The 17943-nt window shown below is 33.6% G+C and overlaps 1 protein-coding gene across 6 annotated transcripts in view; it reads left to right on the forward strand.

Moving 5' to 3' along the window:
* MYO9A (myosin IXA) overlaps positions 1 to 17943 on the forward strand; it is a 237897-nt gene that overhangs the window by 80098 nt on the left and 139856 nt on the right. For all 6 annotated transcript variants that reach the window (XM_039856603.1, XM_039856602.1, XM_039856604.1 and 3 more), the window contains 4 exons: positions 1922 to 2056; positions 7859 to 7980; positions 13145 to 13286; positions 16876 to 17071. In XM_039856603.1, the coding sequence (XP_039712537.1) occupies positions 1922 to 2056; positions 7859 to 7980; positions 13145 to 13286; positions 16876 to 17071 (595 nt within the window). The remainder of the gene's footprint in view (positions 1 to 1921; positions 2057 to 7858; positions 7981 to 13144; positions 13287 to 16875; positions 17072 to 17943) is intronic.

Genomic DNA, 17943 nt, shown 5'->3' on the forward strand with positions numbered 1-17943 from the left:
AGTATGAATGTATACCATAAATTCTCCCATTAAAATGTATTATGTTTGTTTTATTGTTATAAATGATAATGTAACAAATATTCTCTGTACACATTTCTCTGGGACAAAATTCTTAAAACGAATTGCTGGATTTAAGGATATGTATGTTTAAAATTTTTGGTAGCTACTGCTAAATTGCTTTTCAAAAAATGACTACACTTCCACTAGCAGTATATGAAAGTGCCTCTTTTCCTACACCTTTATTCACATTGGATATTATCAGTATTTTCACCTACTAATCTGTTAAGGACTATCCTATTTTATTATCAGTGTTTTCAATGATAGATTAAAGTTTTGTATCTTCTCATCTTTTCTCTATTTCTTTATATATTTTTGCTTTTTTTATGTTGTTCATTTTGTCTTTTCCTTATTCCTTTTTAGGAGTCATAGACATTGTGAAGACATAGTTTGATATATATTGTAAATATTTCCTCTTGACTTAAAAGATTTGTGTATGTTTTGTTTTGGAGCTTATATGTTTTAAATTTTTGTGTACTTAATTCTGTCATTCTTTTCCTTTATTGTCCTGGGTTTTATTTATTATTTTTTCTTACATAGAAAGCCCTCTTCCAGCCCAAGATTATAAAATATTTATTCTCGTACTTTTACAATGTAACTTTACATGTTTAGGCCTTTTTTCCAATTGTAATTTATTTTTAATATGGCAGATTTTAGATCTTTAAGTTTAATCATTTCAAATTCATTTTTATTTCACAACAACTTTTATAGAATAGTCTACCTTGTCAGGCTTATTAGAAATGTCATCTTTATTACTTAATTATCTTTAATATAAAATTGCTCTTACAGGAACTTTTCATGCTTTGTGTAGTCCACAATTAGAATATTAATTTTAATTGTAATCTAATTTATCAAATTAACTTATTTTTGAAGGTCATTATTTTCACTGTTTTTCATAAGGGCTTAGAATTTAGTCAGCAGATTTAAACAAAATACTCTTAATAGAGACTATAAAAAACTCTTAGTATTATTTATCATTCATTATATCAGTTTTCTCAGTATCTCTTTTAGCATCAGTGGAGAAAAGTTGTTTTCAGTTAACCAAAATTGTCTGTTTTGGAGAAAAGTTGTTTTCAGTTAACCAAAATTACTGAAATACAGTAATGAAGTGGGATGGTGAGAAGAATGTTGGTTCGGATATATTAGAATGTGGTATCATTCATAGTAAGAAGTTAGAAGATAATTTCTAGAAGTAAAATTTCAAGAAATAGAATAAGCATTTAAATACTATATTATACTATACTATCCTGTATTATACTATACTATGCTAATACTAATAAACATTTAAAATACTATACTAATACTATATTAATACTATACTATTCCATACCAAACAGCTAAAAGATTTGAGTGTCATTGATTTTAGGGAGCAGAAATTGAGGATGAAGAAGGGATTGTTGTTTTTTGTTATAATCCTTTTAGAACTATTTAACATAACAAATCTTGTACAATTTTTTGATAAAAGTTTTAAAAAACCCATAGGCAGGAGTAACCTAGTTTTACTTAAGTAACCTTTTGACTTCCCCATGGCCTGTTATTTACATTCCTTGTCTCTTGGAGTTTAAGGATTTCTAAGATTGAGATAACAGGTCACTAACCCTGCTTTGTACATTTCTGTAATGAATGTATTATATGTGTTAAACTTTTGGATTTTAAAAAATAATTAGGATAAAAAGTAAACGATGAAGATAAAGAGAACTAAAATGCTTTTTATTTGTGGTATATTTTGGTTCAACACTGGTCCCCCAAAACTTCCTCTCCACTGCTGTAGCATTTTGATCATTTTGTTTCTTATATTGCGAATATTATTCATGAAATAAAATTGAGCATAATATTTAACCATATATTTTTTTCTGTTTTACAGACTTTGTCCATTGGTGTTCTTGATATTTTTGGGTTTGAAGATTATGAAAATAACAGCTTTGAACAGTTCTGTATTAATTTTGCTAATGAACGTTTACAACACTACTTTAATCAGCATATCTTTAAATTGGAGCAAGTGAGTACCTAAACGCATGTATGTTTTTCCCTTGCCACTCCTTGACCCCCCCACCTTTCCACACACATACACGTGAATTTTTTTTGGATATTTAAAGTTTAATAGAATGTATCAATTATACCTGTTTCTTTTTTGTTTTTAAATAAACACATAAATTTTTGAGTTATAGTCATGATAAGCATTTTAAATCTTGTATTTCAATATAGATATTGTAGTCTTCATATTAGAATATGCAAATGACATGTCATAGCATAAGTTTTGAACTATGTTTTACAGGTTTTTATTTATTTTTTTATTAGAGATCCCAAGTAGATTCAATAATATGTGCTTGTTTGAGTGAATCTTTAAATGAAAAATGGATGGGTTGTTTTGGGTTTCTGTTAGTGTTGTTGATTTTTAATTGCTAATATGGGCTTGGTCACTGTGTATAATGCTAAGTATGCCTGTTTGATTGCTTTGGGTTCTTAGTTCCAGAATGGGATAGAAGAGCTTATTAATAAAATCTCAGATCAATTCAGAGTATGTATACCAGGAAACAGGACAGTGTTGAGAGACCAAAATAACTAGATATTTCTTGGGAGAGGCTAAAATTATTTTAGTGTAGGAAGAGTGAGCCATCAGTTTCCATGAGAATTCTTAGGTTAAATGCAGGCCCAAGAAAATATGAGGTCTTTCTCCAAGCCAAGTTTGAAGTCAGTAACAAGTTGAGATTGTAGCCTGGTATTTCAGTTTGTGTATGAGGACATAAGCAGAAACAGGATTCACATTCGATTCCAGGGAAATGGTGAAGAAATGAACAAAAGACCGCGAGAGGTCTACAAAACAGGAAAAAAAAGATCTTTCCTATCATTGAGGCTTGTTGCCCTCTGTCCTAGCTTGAAGTACCTCACCTCTATTTTGCTTAAAGGGTTATAAGGACTGATTAACAGTAGCACAAGCAGCATTGTATCTGGCCATCTTGATGAACACATAACCTTTTAGCTAGACTCTTTGACAGAGCTGTTTAAAGATAGTATCATTTATTAATTAGCTAACATTATGCAGTACCTACTATTTATTAGGCAGGTAATATTATTTTTATTCTAGTTTTACAGATGATGCCTAAAGCCAGTATTCAGATCGTAACACTCTGGTTCCATAATTCTTGCTTTTAACCAAAAGCTGAGCTGAGATTGGCCTCCTAATGTAGTCCAGTGTGCTTTTAACTAGATTATGCTTAATTAGTGTTTTTATCGCTTGAAAATAGGTGTGTGTGTTACAGGGACAGGAAAAGACATTTTGTTGACTCCGTTCTGTATTTTACAAAGCAAAGCATCACTTTCTTTGTGGATCATTAAGTAGAAGACTGGTTAAATTGCTTTTGAAGAAGAAATGTATTCTGTTATTGTGAACTGAAGTCTAGATTAGACGTGAAGGAGCCACAAGAAATGCTTTACCTAAAAACATCTATACAAGTAAAACCTTATAGTTCATGGACAGTGTGTTCAAAACTATGGGGGGCGGGGAAGTGATTCTCATTGATTTGCTGTGCTGAATATCATAATTTGGGGCAATCTGGTGTAATTTTAGACTCATATCTATTTCTTTCAAGTCTCAGTATTCTTTTCTGTAATTTCTGGAAAGTTAAGAAACCTTACACTCTTTGTCATACCATCTATTTTATTTTTCCTCTCTCTCCCTCGTTGTTTTTTACATCAAATGAATCTGCTGAGAATAATAGATTTAAGGCATTTTAAATATTAAGTGTTTTATTTACTTGTGTATCAGTGGTGCCTAATATGAGATGGGTACCCAGTGACTATTTGTTAAGTTCAGTTGAATACAAAATCAGGTAAGTAGGTAAAACTTTTTGAAGAAGATATAGAAAGGTATCAAAGTTTCTTTGGGAGGAAACATCTTGAAAACTTTCATTACTGAAGTTTACCTCTAAATTTTGTCCAAAAGTAGTACGTAGGCACATAGGGTGCAATAAATGCCTCACAGGATGATGGGTGCTATAATCAGATAAAAGGTAAAGTAGTGATATAAAGGATGATGTTGATTAGAACTTCCCGAAAGGCTGCAAAGATTTCCCAGGGGGTGATTCTGGAATATAGTTTTGAATGGAAGGCTGAGCTCACCAAATTGTCAATGGGGAAAAGGTATTTTACAAAAGGTAACAATATTCTTAAAACTATGAGGCATAAAATGGCACAGCACTGTAATGAACTGAAAATAGTTTACTATAGTTAAAATATGGGACATAAAGAAGTAGGCAGAAAGAAAGATAAGTTTGATGAAATAGTCAGGGTCAGATAGTTGTGGGTCTTCTATCTTATGCAGAGATTAGAAATTTTCTTTTAGAGAAGGAGGAGGCATTTGAAATATATTTAACAGAGGATTTGAATTGGAACTGTGGAAGATAGACTGATGAGAGGTGAAATGGAGGGAAGGACAGTCTACGAGCCAGTTGAAGTAGTGTGGGTGAGTGATTCTGAATGCTGAATCAAGGTTTTAGTAGTGATAATGTAGAGTAAGGGACAGACAAAATGTTTCTGTGATTTGAAAATGTATTTCCTGTTGTCATTTGTAATACTGCTGTCTTATTATTTCCTTTACTTGCTCAGAATTATCCTTCAGGTCATTGAATCATAAGTAAAATGAATAATTGTGTTTCAGGCACTGTGCTAGGCACTGAAGAGAGAATATTTAGAGTGCAGGGATCTTTTTTGAGGAGTTCATAATGTAGTGAGTTTTTCTTTTGTCTATCCCACTTATGGAGATGTCAGACTAGGAAATTTTGACCAAACTGGCCTTGAAGAACACGTGAAAAAACTGAACAAAACATATTTGAAGGCGCTGGAGTACCTTCAAATAAATAAAGTTTTATAGGGCTTAGATATGTAAGAAGAAAACCCAGGGAGATGAGCTCAGCATTTGGGGACTGCTTTGTTCGTAGAAACACTTTTCTATTTTGTTAGAGGGATGCTGATTCTCTGAAAGAGTCAGGTTTGAGAATCTGTGAAGCTGAACAGGATGTTTTCCAAATTCAAGAGCAAAGGGCCACCCCCTGGCAATCAATCTTCCTGGGCTTTTAGGCTGAGACCCCGATTGTTAAAACTTTATGTTTATAAGTAGATTTATCAAATAATATGACAAAAACCTTTTCAAAACTGACCTATAAGAAATAGAATATCTGAATCTATAACTATTAAAGAATTGAATATATAATTAAAAACCTTTCCAAAAAGAACATTGTAAACCAAGACGGCTCCACTGGCGAATTCTACCAACATTGAAAGAAGAAACAATATCAGTTTGACATAAATTCTTATGTGAAATAGGAAAAAAGGGACAGTTCTCAACGCATTTTAGGGAGCCAGGATAACGTTGATACCCAAATCTGTCAAGGATATTAGAAATGGAAATTAAAGTCTGTTTCACTCAGATTCAAAAATTTTAAGTGGATATTAGCAAACCAAATTCAGCAAGATATGTAAAAGGATAATATATCAGAACCAAGTGGAGTTCTTTCCTGATGTCTTTTAATATCTAATCATCAGTTAGTTTATTTCATCTATTAACAAAGGAAAGAAGGAAAACAACCTCATGGTGGTCTCAATAGAAGTATAAAAAGCATTTGATAAAATTACATATCTATTCATGTTAAAAAAAAAAAAACCCTTAGCAAACTAGGTATAGAAGGGAACTTCCTGTTAAAAGGCATTTGCAAAAAACTTATTGATAATATCATAGTTAATTGAAGCAGACTGAATGTTTTCCTCCTCAGATTGAGAACAGTGCAAGGCATGTGAAGACATCCAAATGGGCAGTGAACATAGAAAAGATTTTTTACTTATTAGTCATCAGGTAAATTCAAATTAAAACCACAGTGATATATCCCTAGGCATTCACTGGAATGACTAAAATGAAAAAGACTAATAATACAAGTGTTAGAGAGAAATTGTGCATGGAAAGTCCCATACTCTGGTGGTAGGTGCATACATTGGTACAACCACTTTAGAAAGTTATTTGGCAGTATCTGCTCAGGTTATACATATGTAATTTATAAGCCTGTGTTTTCACTCTCAAAATGTATATAAATGCACACCAGAAGTTTTGTACAGAAATGTTCATAATGGCATCATTTTTAGTGACCAAAAATTGGGGAAAACTGTAATATGTATCAGTAGAACAAGGATGAATAAATTGTATGTAAATACGGCATTGATTCTCAAAGTTTTCTTCTTCCCGTACCCCAACCGATAGCATCAGCATCACTGAGGAGCTTGTTAGAAATACAGATATTAGACCCCACCCTATACCTACTTATTCAGAAATTCTGGGCATGGGGCCAGAAGTCTGTGTTTTAACAAGCCCTCCATGTGATTCTGTTGAACATTAAAGTTTGATAACTAATACTCTAGAAGATTTTGGCATATTTTTTCTGTAAAGGACCAGCTAAATAAGTCTTGGGTTTTTTGGGCCAGGTGGTCTCCACTTTGCTGTTATATTGAGAAGACAGCCATAGATAATGCATAAATGAGCAAATGTGGTGGTCCACATCCTCTGCCCTACAGCAGTTATGATCCCTACAACATGGATGTGTTTCTGAAATGTAACGTCGAGTAAAAAAAGGCCAGGCAAAAACAATATGTATTGTGTGATTCTATTTATATAATATTTTTTAACAGGTGAATCTTGTCAATGGTATCAAAAGTTAGGATAATAGTTAACTTTGGGCATGAGAGTCTGAACTGTCGCTGAGAAGTAGGGATGAAGAAGGATTTTGGAGTGCTTGTAATGTCTATAAAAATCCGTATGCTCGTAATATCTAGTACACTTGTTACCCATGCAGTGAAAAAGAGGAAACAGGTAAAAAAAAGAACTTTCTTAGCACCACTTCAAGTTGACATTTATATAGCAATTACTTACTTGTGAAATTCTTAATTGAAAGAAACAAGCATTTACCTTTCCCAATTAAAATAACTGTAGTTTATATTAGGGTTGATTTTCTTTTCAGGATGATGATAATACAGAAAAAATGATAAAATTACAAAATCACTGTTTCACAAAACTACCGCATTTGCAGAGAAGTGTGCAAGTGTTATCAGTACTTAAACCATCAGGTGAACAGGATATTTACTTGGTGCCTTAAATATCACTGCAGTGTAGAAACATCTTTAGATTCTCATGGGCATTTTTTTTCTGAAAAACAGTCTAAAAGTAAAAGCATCACAGGGATGCAGTACAGAGAAATAATAAGGAATAATGGCTTCTGAATAGTTGCTCAAGGCCTGAGCTTTGAGTTTTTGAATCCTGGAATTTGAAACCTTAAAAAAAAATTCTAAGAATTTTATTTTGCTAAAATTAAGTGTGTATGAATTCCATCTTATTAATATCAGTGATAACTAGAGGTGATGGTTTTCCACTTTCCCCAGACATTGTTTTATTAAATTTATTGTTGATGATACAACAAATACTTGGTAATTTTTGATGAATTAGAGTCATGTGAGAGAAATTAGGCTTCTTCATTTTATATTTTTCCTTAGCGCAGTTATCAGATAATGTGGCTAAAAAAAGTCCAGTCCTAAATTTTTATCTGAGTGGTATGACAAATAGGATTCTAACCAAAAAATTTGGTTCCATATACTTTTTAAAGAAAACAGACATACACAGATCAAAATTTTATACAACTGAAATTACACATTCTTCCATTGTGTAGATTAGTGATTTCAAAGAGAAAGATTGAGGCTATTCTTTTAAGCCTGGTAAAAGTTTTTCAATCTTTGATGAATAAATTGTTAATTTGTTATTTCCTAGGAGGAATATAGAACTGAAGGTATCAGCTGGCACAATATAGATTATATTGATAATACCTGTTGCATAAATCTTATTAGCAAAAAACCAACAGGACTGCTCCATCTTTTAGATGAAGAAAGCAAGTGAGTATGATTCTTTTCAATTTTGTTTATGGCTGTTTGGGCCTTTCATGTCTCTTAAATCCTAAGCTTTCTTCTTACATTATCAAATAAAGAGCCAAAGTTTCCCTTGTATGCATTTTTCCGTGTGTTTGTGTGTTTCTAGGAAAATTGGATGAACTTCACTATTGAGTTAATTTTTAAAAAGTTTTTCCACATTTTTTCAACAGTTACTTTGATGTTCAGTTTGTTGGCATTAATTAATTTTGTTGTGCGTTCCTGTCTTCTTGAATTGAGTTTTATATGTGAGATGTGTTTGCTCTTTTCATGTTTAGCAGAAAAGGATATCATAATAGATTAGTGATTCTGCTACAGATGTGCAGGTGGTAAATGGCAACATATGCCAGGTATTTACCATTCCTTGTTAACACTGTTTAGTATACCATACTTATCTATAAGCTTCAGAAATAATGCTTCATATAGCATCCTCCAGAGTGTTCTCAGTGCTTTAGGAAGTATTATTTATAGTTAAATTATCCTAAGAGATGGCAAATCTAGAATTGGAGAAACTGAAGTGATGGAGAGTATGCAGGTTTTCTATGACTCTTTAGTAAAATATTTAAAAATCGGATTAGATCACCTGACTCCTAGCTTAATATTATACCCATTAAATTAGGATATAAAATACTGGAGATTTACTATTTCAGATAGGATGGTCATACATCATGTTTGTATGGGACAATCTAGCATTTATCCCTATTCATTTTAAATGTTAAAGATGCCCACTTTTATTCTAAGATTATCTTGGTTTCTATGGTAAGTTATATGTCACCCTCTTAAATGCCATAAGCACATAGAATTACTATATAGAATTGTAGCATTATATATATGGCAGAGTGCAAAATATATTGGAGACTGCTAACAGTTATATCTACCCACTCTATCACTAGTCTATTTACATTGCTCTAATTGAATTAAAATGAAGATAACATTTTAATTTATAGCCAAAGTTGTATAAAAGTTTCTTGTTTTTACCTGTGTGCCCTGAAACACACATTATCTCAAATTGTAAAGTTAGTGGTTCTTAACTCTGCCGGCATGCCTTACCTCTAGTGTATTTTATTTTGGAAAACTTCATAGGTAGTTTTGATATTCAGTGTTGAGAACCATCGTGGTTGTTATTGAAATGATAAGTAATCCTTTTTGTTTGAGGTAACAAAAAGAACAAAAAAGTTTAAGCAGTTGGAGAAACAGGTCATGTAGGTAGTAAATGATGGACTTAAGATTCATGCCCTCCAGATATTTCTGACTTAATTGGCTCGTGCTTTCATATTGCTTCCCGATAATATTTTGGTTATAGTGTTGTGGGATTCATGAACAGACGGGACACTGAGGCTATAAGCAGGAAGCAGCGTTTATTGATGTGGGCACCGGCTCAGTGGATTCTTATCCAAAGACTGAGCCCTGATTGTAACATAGTGGGCAGTCTTGTACTTGTTCATTCCTACACAGCTAAAGATATTCCATATAAGGAAGGAGACCATAAGGAGAACAGTGATTGGCTGCCAAATTGTAAGGAAACCGGCTTAATCTGTTTAAGCGGGTTTTCTGACTGCCGAGTCAGCTGGAGAGTCCTGGGAAGTGCGGGGGGCGCGCATTTAGGAACTAACTCGTTTGAGCAGGAAATAGTCAGACAGGGTTAGCCTGCCACAGTAGTTAGAATTTCAGGATTGTATCCCATCTCTATTAACAATCTTTGGCAAATCTCTTAATATCCTTGGTCCTCAGTCTTCTGCCATGCGAAAAGGAAATGATGATAACAAATGATGATATTATCTGCTATATATCTTAAAGTGGTTGTGAACGTGTAGAGCAAAGAGATCTTGTCTGGCCTGTCATTTTTTAAGCAAGATTTCATTGAGTGCACACACCTTATTATACAAAGACTGTGTTTCCCTGGACAGTTGCTATGTCATATCTATATACATATTGCCCAATGAAGAGAATGTCACCTCTTTGCTATTACTCACAAAAGCTTGTGGGGTTAAGCTACATGGCCAGAAATTACAGGGAGATAGATTTTGATTCAGTATAGAGAAGAACTTTCAAATCATTATAGCTGATTAGCAGCTGCTTCATAAAATAATAAAATTTCTCATTATAGTAATTATTTTCATCATCTGTCAGGGTATTATTGTAGGTAGGAGACTGGACTGAATAACCTTGATAATCATTCCTTTTATTATGCTTCTATATTTAAGCCTCCATAAAAATTTTTAACAATCCTCACTTTACGAGTTCGTTCTGTTGTTATTACTTCCCTTATTAATGGACCACCTTTGTCTCTATGCTTTAACATCGATGCAGGACAGAGCAAATTTCCCCAAGGGATGGGGAGACCAAGCCCTATACCAAGAAGAAGAGAGTCCTTTGGCAGAGAGTGAAGAAAATTCAACACACATGCCAAAGTTAGAGTCAAAGGAAAGTTTATTAGAAAAGGGGGTAACACTGCAGAGACAGTGTGGTCTCCACTCAGAGACAGAGAGTGAGAGGGACCAAGAGAGGCTTGGAAAAATGTGGTGGGGGGAGGGGAGGTGCAAGTGTTCAGGGAATTCAGTTTATATATCATTCTTTAGTTCCTGTGAGTTATTGTTTAAAAGACTTTGTTAACTGTGAGTTATTGTTTAAAAGACTTTGTTAACCTATTTCCTTTGATATGGGCATACAGTGAGGAAGGGGAAGGGTATGTAACAAAGGTAAGAAGAATATAGAGAGTGAAAGTCCTGCTGGAAGTTCCCAGCCTTAATCCATAGGTTCCCCATGGTTTAGCCATAGAGAGTGATTCTTGGTGCCTGTTTCCCCTTCACAGGTGTGGAGAATGGATTGTTAGTTATCCAGTAGAACTCTTCCTTTGTTCTGAAGGTGTCCTTCTGGCCTGGCTGCAGGGCTGATCAGCATATTGCAGTCTCTGATTGTGGCTTGATTAACATTTTAATTCTCTTGCCTCTTCCCTGTATTAACATCCTAGAAGATGCAAAGCATGAAATATTTTCCCTCTGCCATGTACCTTTAAAGTGGGGTTGGAAATAAATTAGTCACATTTAAGAAGAGCTATTTGGGAAATGATTTAGACTGAATTTTTTTCTCTAAAAATATTTTGTCATATAGGGAATATGTAACATGAAATAAATCCTCAACTGTGTTCATTCAGTGTGTTTGTAGTACTTTAGCTGCATGGATTTGAAGTCAGAAGTTTTATTTAATCTTGTCTCTCTATCTATTGGCTGTTTGACCTTAGGCAAGTTATTTAAGCTAAGTTATAAAGGATGCAGTGTGGAATTTAGAAAGGAGGAATAGTATAAACAAAGTTAGGTATAATTAGGATGTTAGGAGTGTTCTCAGCCTTTCCTATAGTACTCAAAGTGTGATCTACTGACAAAGTGTGATCTACCGACAGCAGCACTGGCAGTACCTTGAAGCTTGTTAGAAATGCAGACTCTCAGACTTTTACCCCAGACTTCTTAAATCAGAATCTGCATCTTAACAAACTGAAGTTAAGATCAGAGCATTCGTTCAGAACAGCATTTTGTCTGTCTTGCCTGCTCTTAAGAATTGCATGAGGAACTTGTAAATAGTAGGATGTGTCATCACTTAGCTTCAATTCTGTAGAATCACAGGAGGTGGGGTCCAGCCTTTGGCATTTTGAAAACTCCAGAAGTACTTCCTGTATGCATAGAAATAGTAATCTAAGGATTCTGTTTTTGTGCATTGGTGATCCATAAATTCTCCTGAGTAGGCAAGGCACATGATGAAAGCATTATTATAGGAAAATTCATTTTGAGTCTTGATTTGGTAACTTGAAACAAGATTAGAATCACTAAAACTATTATTGAGGTTGTTGCTGTACTCTCTGAAATTGCAAGTGTAATCCATTCTAGAATGAATTTATATAGTTCTGAAATGCAAAGGAAGAACTAGATATAGATAGATGCTGGCGATATTTTGGGGAAGGGATAGTATTTGAATGCAAAAGCAGGCCTAGGAAAATAGCGTTGGCATCATAAAAAAGTAGATAATGTTAATTTCCTAGAGGATGCCAGGTATTGTTACATGTTTTTACCAGTGTTACTTAATTCTCCTAGTACTGTGATACCTCATTGTACTCATATCTTATGGATTAGGAGACCAATTCTTAAAGAAGATTACCTAGCCCAAGGTCACAGACAGAACTGGTAACCTTAACTATGGCTATGGCTATCTGACACTAAAGTCTTTTTTCCTTCCTGATTCCAGTACATCCTATATAATTAACCATTTTTGTTGTAATTTTGAAATCATTTTTCACATTAGATCTCATATTTAGCATCTTTACAAAGTCATATCACATTATATCTCATTTCAGCTCCTAAATGAAAATATTCTTTGAAAAATACTTGCTCTCTACTTTCTCTGTCAGTGTTATTTCCTCTGTTTGAAACTCCTACCCAACCTTTAACATCTAGCTCATAATTGCCTCCTGTATCCTGTGTGAACCTGTCCATTATTCCCAATGACTAGTGATTTTTTTTCTCTTCTGAACTTTTATGTTTCTATATTTTCTGATATGTAATTACTTTGTAATAAATATTGTTTGAGTGATTCCTGGATATGAAATACTGATCAATGAGTACAATCCTATTGATATGTATTTGAAATAATAATAGATGTAATATAAAAATATATAGTCACTGGTATGGGCGAGATAATTACTATTTGTTTTTTATGTGAAGAAACAGGAAAACAAAAAATGGATTTAAAAGACCTATCCACATTGAGAGATCATTCTCCTTTTGGAAATTCTTGTCCCCAAACAACATATTATTTGGTTTTAATCATCCTATGGGTTTTATAGTAGTGTAGCACAATGCAACCTAAGCTAAATACCTAAAGACCTGAGTTAATGTCTCAGTTTTACTTTCAAAGAGTGAGTTTGTGCAAATCATGACTTTCGATCCCTCATCTATAAAATAGGAACACCAGTTGTTGTATTCACTTTTTCGCTTGTTAGGAGAATCAGATAAGATAATATGTGAAAGTTCTGAAATTTGCTAAGTGTATTAGATGGCAATGTAATTATAATGTATTTTTTTTTAAAAGACTATTAACTACTACATCTTTCTTTAGTGTTTTTGTTTTTGTTTTAATTCAGCTTTCCACAGGCTACAAATCAAACATTGTTAGACAAATTTAAGCATCAGCATGAAGAGAATTCTTATATTGAATTTCCAGCTGTGATGGAGCCTGCTTTCATCATAAAGCATTATGCTGGGAAAGTAAAATACGGGGTAAAGGTCAGTAAATTTTTCATTGAATATGCCTTTAGGGTAGAGATATGTTCTTAACTATACCACCATCCCTGTCACACTACTCTTCTTGTAGTTTGTTAAGGCTCTTGATCAGTAACAGTTGGAGACATTTTATAAGGATACCACTAAAATTCAGATTCTACCTTATAATATATATATATATATATATATATATATATATATATATATATATTATTGTCTTAGGTGATGTTTCTGTTGATTTCCTCCTACATTCCAGTAGGTTTTTTAGATCTGAAAGGATCACATTTGTATGTCTTAAACCCACTAGTTCATCTAGATAGTTGAATTTTTCTCTTCTCTGCATCTGTGAGGCCTGACAGAAGCTTCATGTCTTGATGCACTATTAGGTGTTTGTAAGCTTGCAATGAATATATTAAAACACTTTTAACTACTGCAGAAGAGAATCTTCATAATTTAGTCCATTTCTTGTTTGTAATTGATGAGCTCTTACCTTTCCACCACTTGATGTTTAAGCTATGTAAGACAATTTCCCAGTGACAACATGGAGACTAGTAGAGCATTATGTTTTCTCCTGGGTCTTGTGGTGAGAATCGAAATTAAGATTACTCATTCATTCATTTATTCACTTATTCAGAAAGTTTTTATTAAACACAGCATGTGTCAGAACCTGTGCTTGGTGTTTGGAATGTCCCAGTGAAATAAATGATGAATATTTTAGGCCATGAGATAGGAAAGAACTTAATACTTAATAACACAGGCCAGTGTTAATTAGATTATAGTGAACAACGGACATAGTGGCATGAAATTAATTCAGAGAATGGACAGCAAGTTAATTCCTCAGAGCTTCTAGGGCAAGTTAAAGGAGCTTGATTTTGTTGAAATTATTATGGAGAGCCATGAAATGATTTTAAAGCTGAGGATGTAATTTGTGTTTTTAAAAGATTGCTTTGATTGCTTTGAGGAGAAGGAACAGTAGAGGATGGGAGTGGAAGCTGAGAGATCAAAATTAGGTAACTTTTTAAAATAGTTAAGGTGAAACGTTAGGTAAATTGAATCATGGGGTGGCAGTAGAGCTGGAAGAGATCTAGACGATTATGAAATATATTTTGGAGGGGTAATTATTAGACCTTAATGATGGTTTCTGGTAAGTGACTTCTGACTAGCTTATGGGTGAACTTGAGATACTGTTTTTTTCAGATAAAAAGAGAGGAAGGAACAGATTTTAGAACAAAAATTAAGAATAGCTGAGAGTAAAATAGTTGTTACCAGGGGCTAGGATGTGGGTGGATTGAAGAGATGCTGGGCAAAGGGTTCAAACTTGCTGTTAGAAGATAATAAATTCTAGAGATTTAATACACAGCTTTATTATTATAGTTAACATTGTGATTGTGACATAGTCTTCAGAGTTGTTAAGAGAATAGATCTTAAATGTTCTCATCACAAAAAAGAAGTGATAATTATATGACTCAGTGGAGATGTTAGTTAATACTACTACGGTAGTAGTCATATCGCAACACATAAATATATCTAATCAACATGTTGTATGCCAGTTATACCTTAATTAAGAAGATTTTTAATGTAGTTTGAAACAAAAAAGCTCGAGCTATAAAATCATACAATGAGATATGTAAAGTATATAAATCTAAAGTGTACGGAATTTTCTTATGCCCCTTCCCAGCTCATTCTCCCCCACCCAGGTAACTACTATCCTGTTTTTTTTGTCTTTAGTTTTACGTATTATTAAACTTCAGATAAGTAGAAGCATACAGTATATATACTTGTGTCTGTGATTATTCATCCGTATTATCACATAGGTTGAAAGTAAAAGGACATCCATCTTGTCATCTGTACCTCTTCATTTACTTGTGAATGAAATGTGGTTTATAATTTATTCTTTAACTGGGTAATTGATAGGGTTGAATTAATTATATATAGTGCCTAATTTAGTGCCTGATGTCTTGTCTGCCCTTGGTAGATATTAGTGGTAGCAGTGATTTATATTTGAAAATTCTTAGTCTAACTAACTTTTATAGTATATACTTTTGAACAAAGGCTATTTAGGGACAAGCCAAGGACCAAGACTTCTGGCTCATTTCCCTTTTTATCCTGTTCTCAGGTGAACAAAGAAGAATTAGGAAGGGAAAGCCCTAAAGGTAATAGGATGAGTACAAATGCCTTGTAGATGTGAGAGTAAATGACATATTAGTCATGCCCCTCATGGAATCTGAAGTAGAGATATTGTGTAAAGCTGCACCAACTTGGAGTAATTTACTCACCAAGTTTTATTCCTTCCATCTGGGTGTGGTTATACTCAGATGTCTAGATTATACATAACAGTTTGTTACCTTCCAGAGGATAAGCTTCTTGCCCTCCCTGTCTTTCTGTGGGATATTTTAACCTATTTTGTGTGTGTGTGTGTGTGTGTGTGTGTACATTGTAACCCTTCTAACACCCATGCTTTGGCAGGGTTTTTTACTGTGTATTTATGGTCCTTAGGTAATCTTAATCAGCTTTAAAAAAAATCTATATGCTGATGATATGCAAATGTATTTTCTGAAATATCTGTAGGACTCTAGACACATAAAGCTATCTTTCTAATTGATGTCTTTATACAGACTTAGTATAGTGTTTATGAGTGGATGTGTTTGAACCTCTGTTCTTCCACTTACTATGTAATAGGGGCCAAGTTAGTTAACCTCTCTGTGACTCAGTTTCCTATCTATAAAATAGGAATAATAATATCTACCTCAAGGGATTGTTAAAATGAAATGAGCTTAAATGAAACAGTACATGTAAAATGCTTAGAAGAGTACCAGCACACAGAGTAACCTCTTAATAAATTACTTTGTATTTATCATATCCTCACCATCTCAAGTTAACTTGTACAGAACTGATCTCTTGATCCCCATTTCCTATTTCTAAACCTCTTTTTTGTAGTCTTCTCCATATCGGTATAAGTCACTGTCAGCTGTTATCTGGAATATTGCAATAGCTGGTCTCCCTTTTTCTGTGTTTTTGTACAATTCATTCCTTTCACAGCAGCCATTGGTGTTTAGAAAAAACCAGTTATCTCATGTCATTCCCTTCCAGTGACTTTCTTTTACACTTGAATAAAATCCAAACTCGTAACTCAGGCTTATATAGTCTGCATAGCCTATTTGTCTAATCTTTTACCATAATCACCCTTGCCCAGAATGCTCCAGCCCTTGGTCTTACTGCTTTTCTCCTAAATTGTCCAATAGGTAGTAGGCATTCCTTTTGCTTAGAATGCTGTTCCTGACCTTATGTTTAGCTCCTTTTTTTATTCAGCTCTTTTGTCATTTTATGTGATACCCCTTCAGAGAGACTCTTCCTGACCAGTGTTTCACAAGTTGCAAAAAAATTGTGGACTATTCTAAGTTTAAAGTAGTACAGAATCTAATAGTTTTAGTGTTGGATGGAACTTTATAGAAGATATCTGATCCAGTTAGCTACGTAGTACAGAAATGACTTCTATAGTTCTTATTTAGCCACCACCATTCAAAGATGTTACCTATTGTCTTCTTGGTTTAATAATTTTTTCAAAAATAACACTGGTACTTTTTTCATGTAGGATTTCCGGGAAAAAAATACAGATCATATGCGGCCTGACATTGTAGCTCTTCTGAGAAGTAGCAAAAATGCATTTATCTCTGGGATGATTGGAATTGATCCTGTAGCTGTTTTTCGATGGGCAGTTCTCCGAGCTTTTTTCAGAGCCGTGGTTGCATTCAGAGAAGCTGGGAAAAGACACATTCAGAGAAAAACTGGTAAGCTATTAGTATTAGTATTCTGCAATGCTTCATCTTTTAATTTTTTACCTCTCTGATGAGTAGAAATGTAATTTTATTCTGTTCTGTTTTCTTACCATACCCTAACATGTTTCAGATGTGATTCGTTATAGTGAACTTTATCTGATCAAATTAAATAGATATATGGTACGTGTGTATATGTGTGTTTTTATTCATAATTACTGATGGGAATAATTAGTGTAAAGTGCCTGGTATTTAGTAGGCACTCAGTAAGACATTGGCATGATTTTTAAGCAAAAAGTGAAATATAATTATAATTTAATTATATAGAACTTAATATTGGTACCTTTCTTTGTTTTCTTCATGCCATAGTTTTTACTAGACATGAAACAATTTAATGTGGAAGTATAAATTGGGAGACAGAAAAATTAGGATGGAGATAGTATAGAATAGTGGAGATAACCTGGCTTCAGTAATTAATCAAGTTTCATCTTTTCTCTTGACTGATTTTGCTATCATTAGCAGTTTTTCTTGGAGTGTTAATACTGCCTTCAAAATTTATAAAGTGTTCATTTTTTTTTCTCTTACCCTGAACTCAGTTTATTGAATTTTACTTTGAAATTTAAATATGGTTATAGCAGTTTACTTTTTCTGTGTACCTCCCTGTTAAATCATAAAATACTCCATTTCACATTCTGTGGGAGGGCATCTTCATAAGCACTTGTTACCTACTGAAATCATACTGTTGTTTGCTGTAGCTCTAGCCTTAGACTAGAGCTGCATAGTGAGGATTTTCTAATATATATGTAGTTGTGTAAAATAAATTTCTGCCCAGGGAAGCTTCAGTAGCAGTGTACTGGGACACACCTATGCTTTCAGGGCTCCCAGAC

The sequence above is a fragment of the Pteropus medius genome, unplaced genomic scaffold (genome assembly GCF_902729225.1).
Source record: "Pteropus medius unplaced genomic scaffold, Ma_sr-lr_union100, whole genome shotgun sequence".
NCBI classification, from domain to species: domain Eukaryota; kingdom Metazoa; phylum Chordata; class Mammalia; order Chiroptera; family Pteropodidae; genus Pteropus; species Pteropus medius.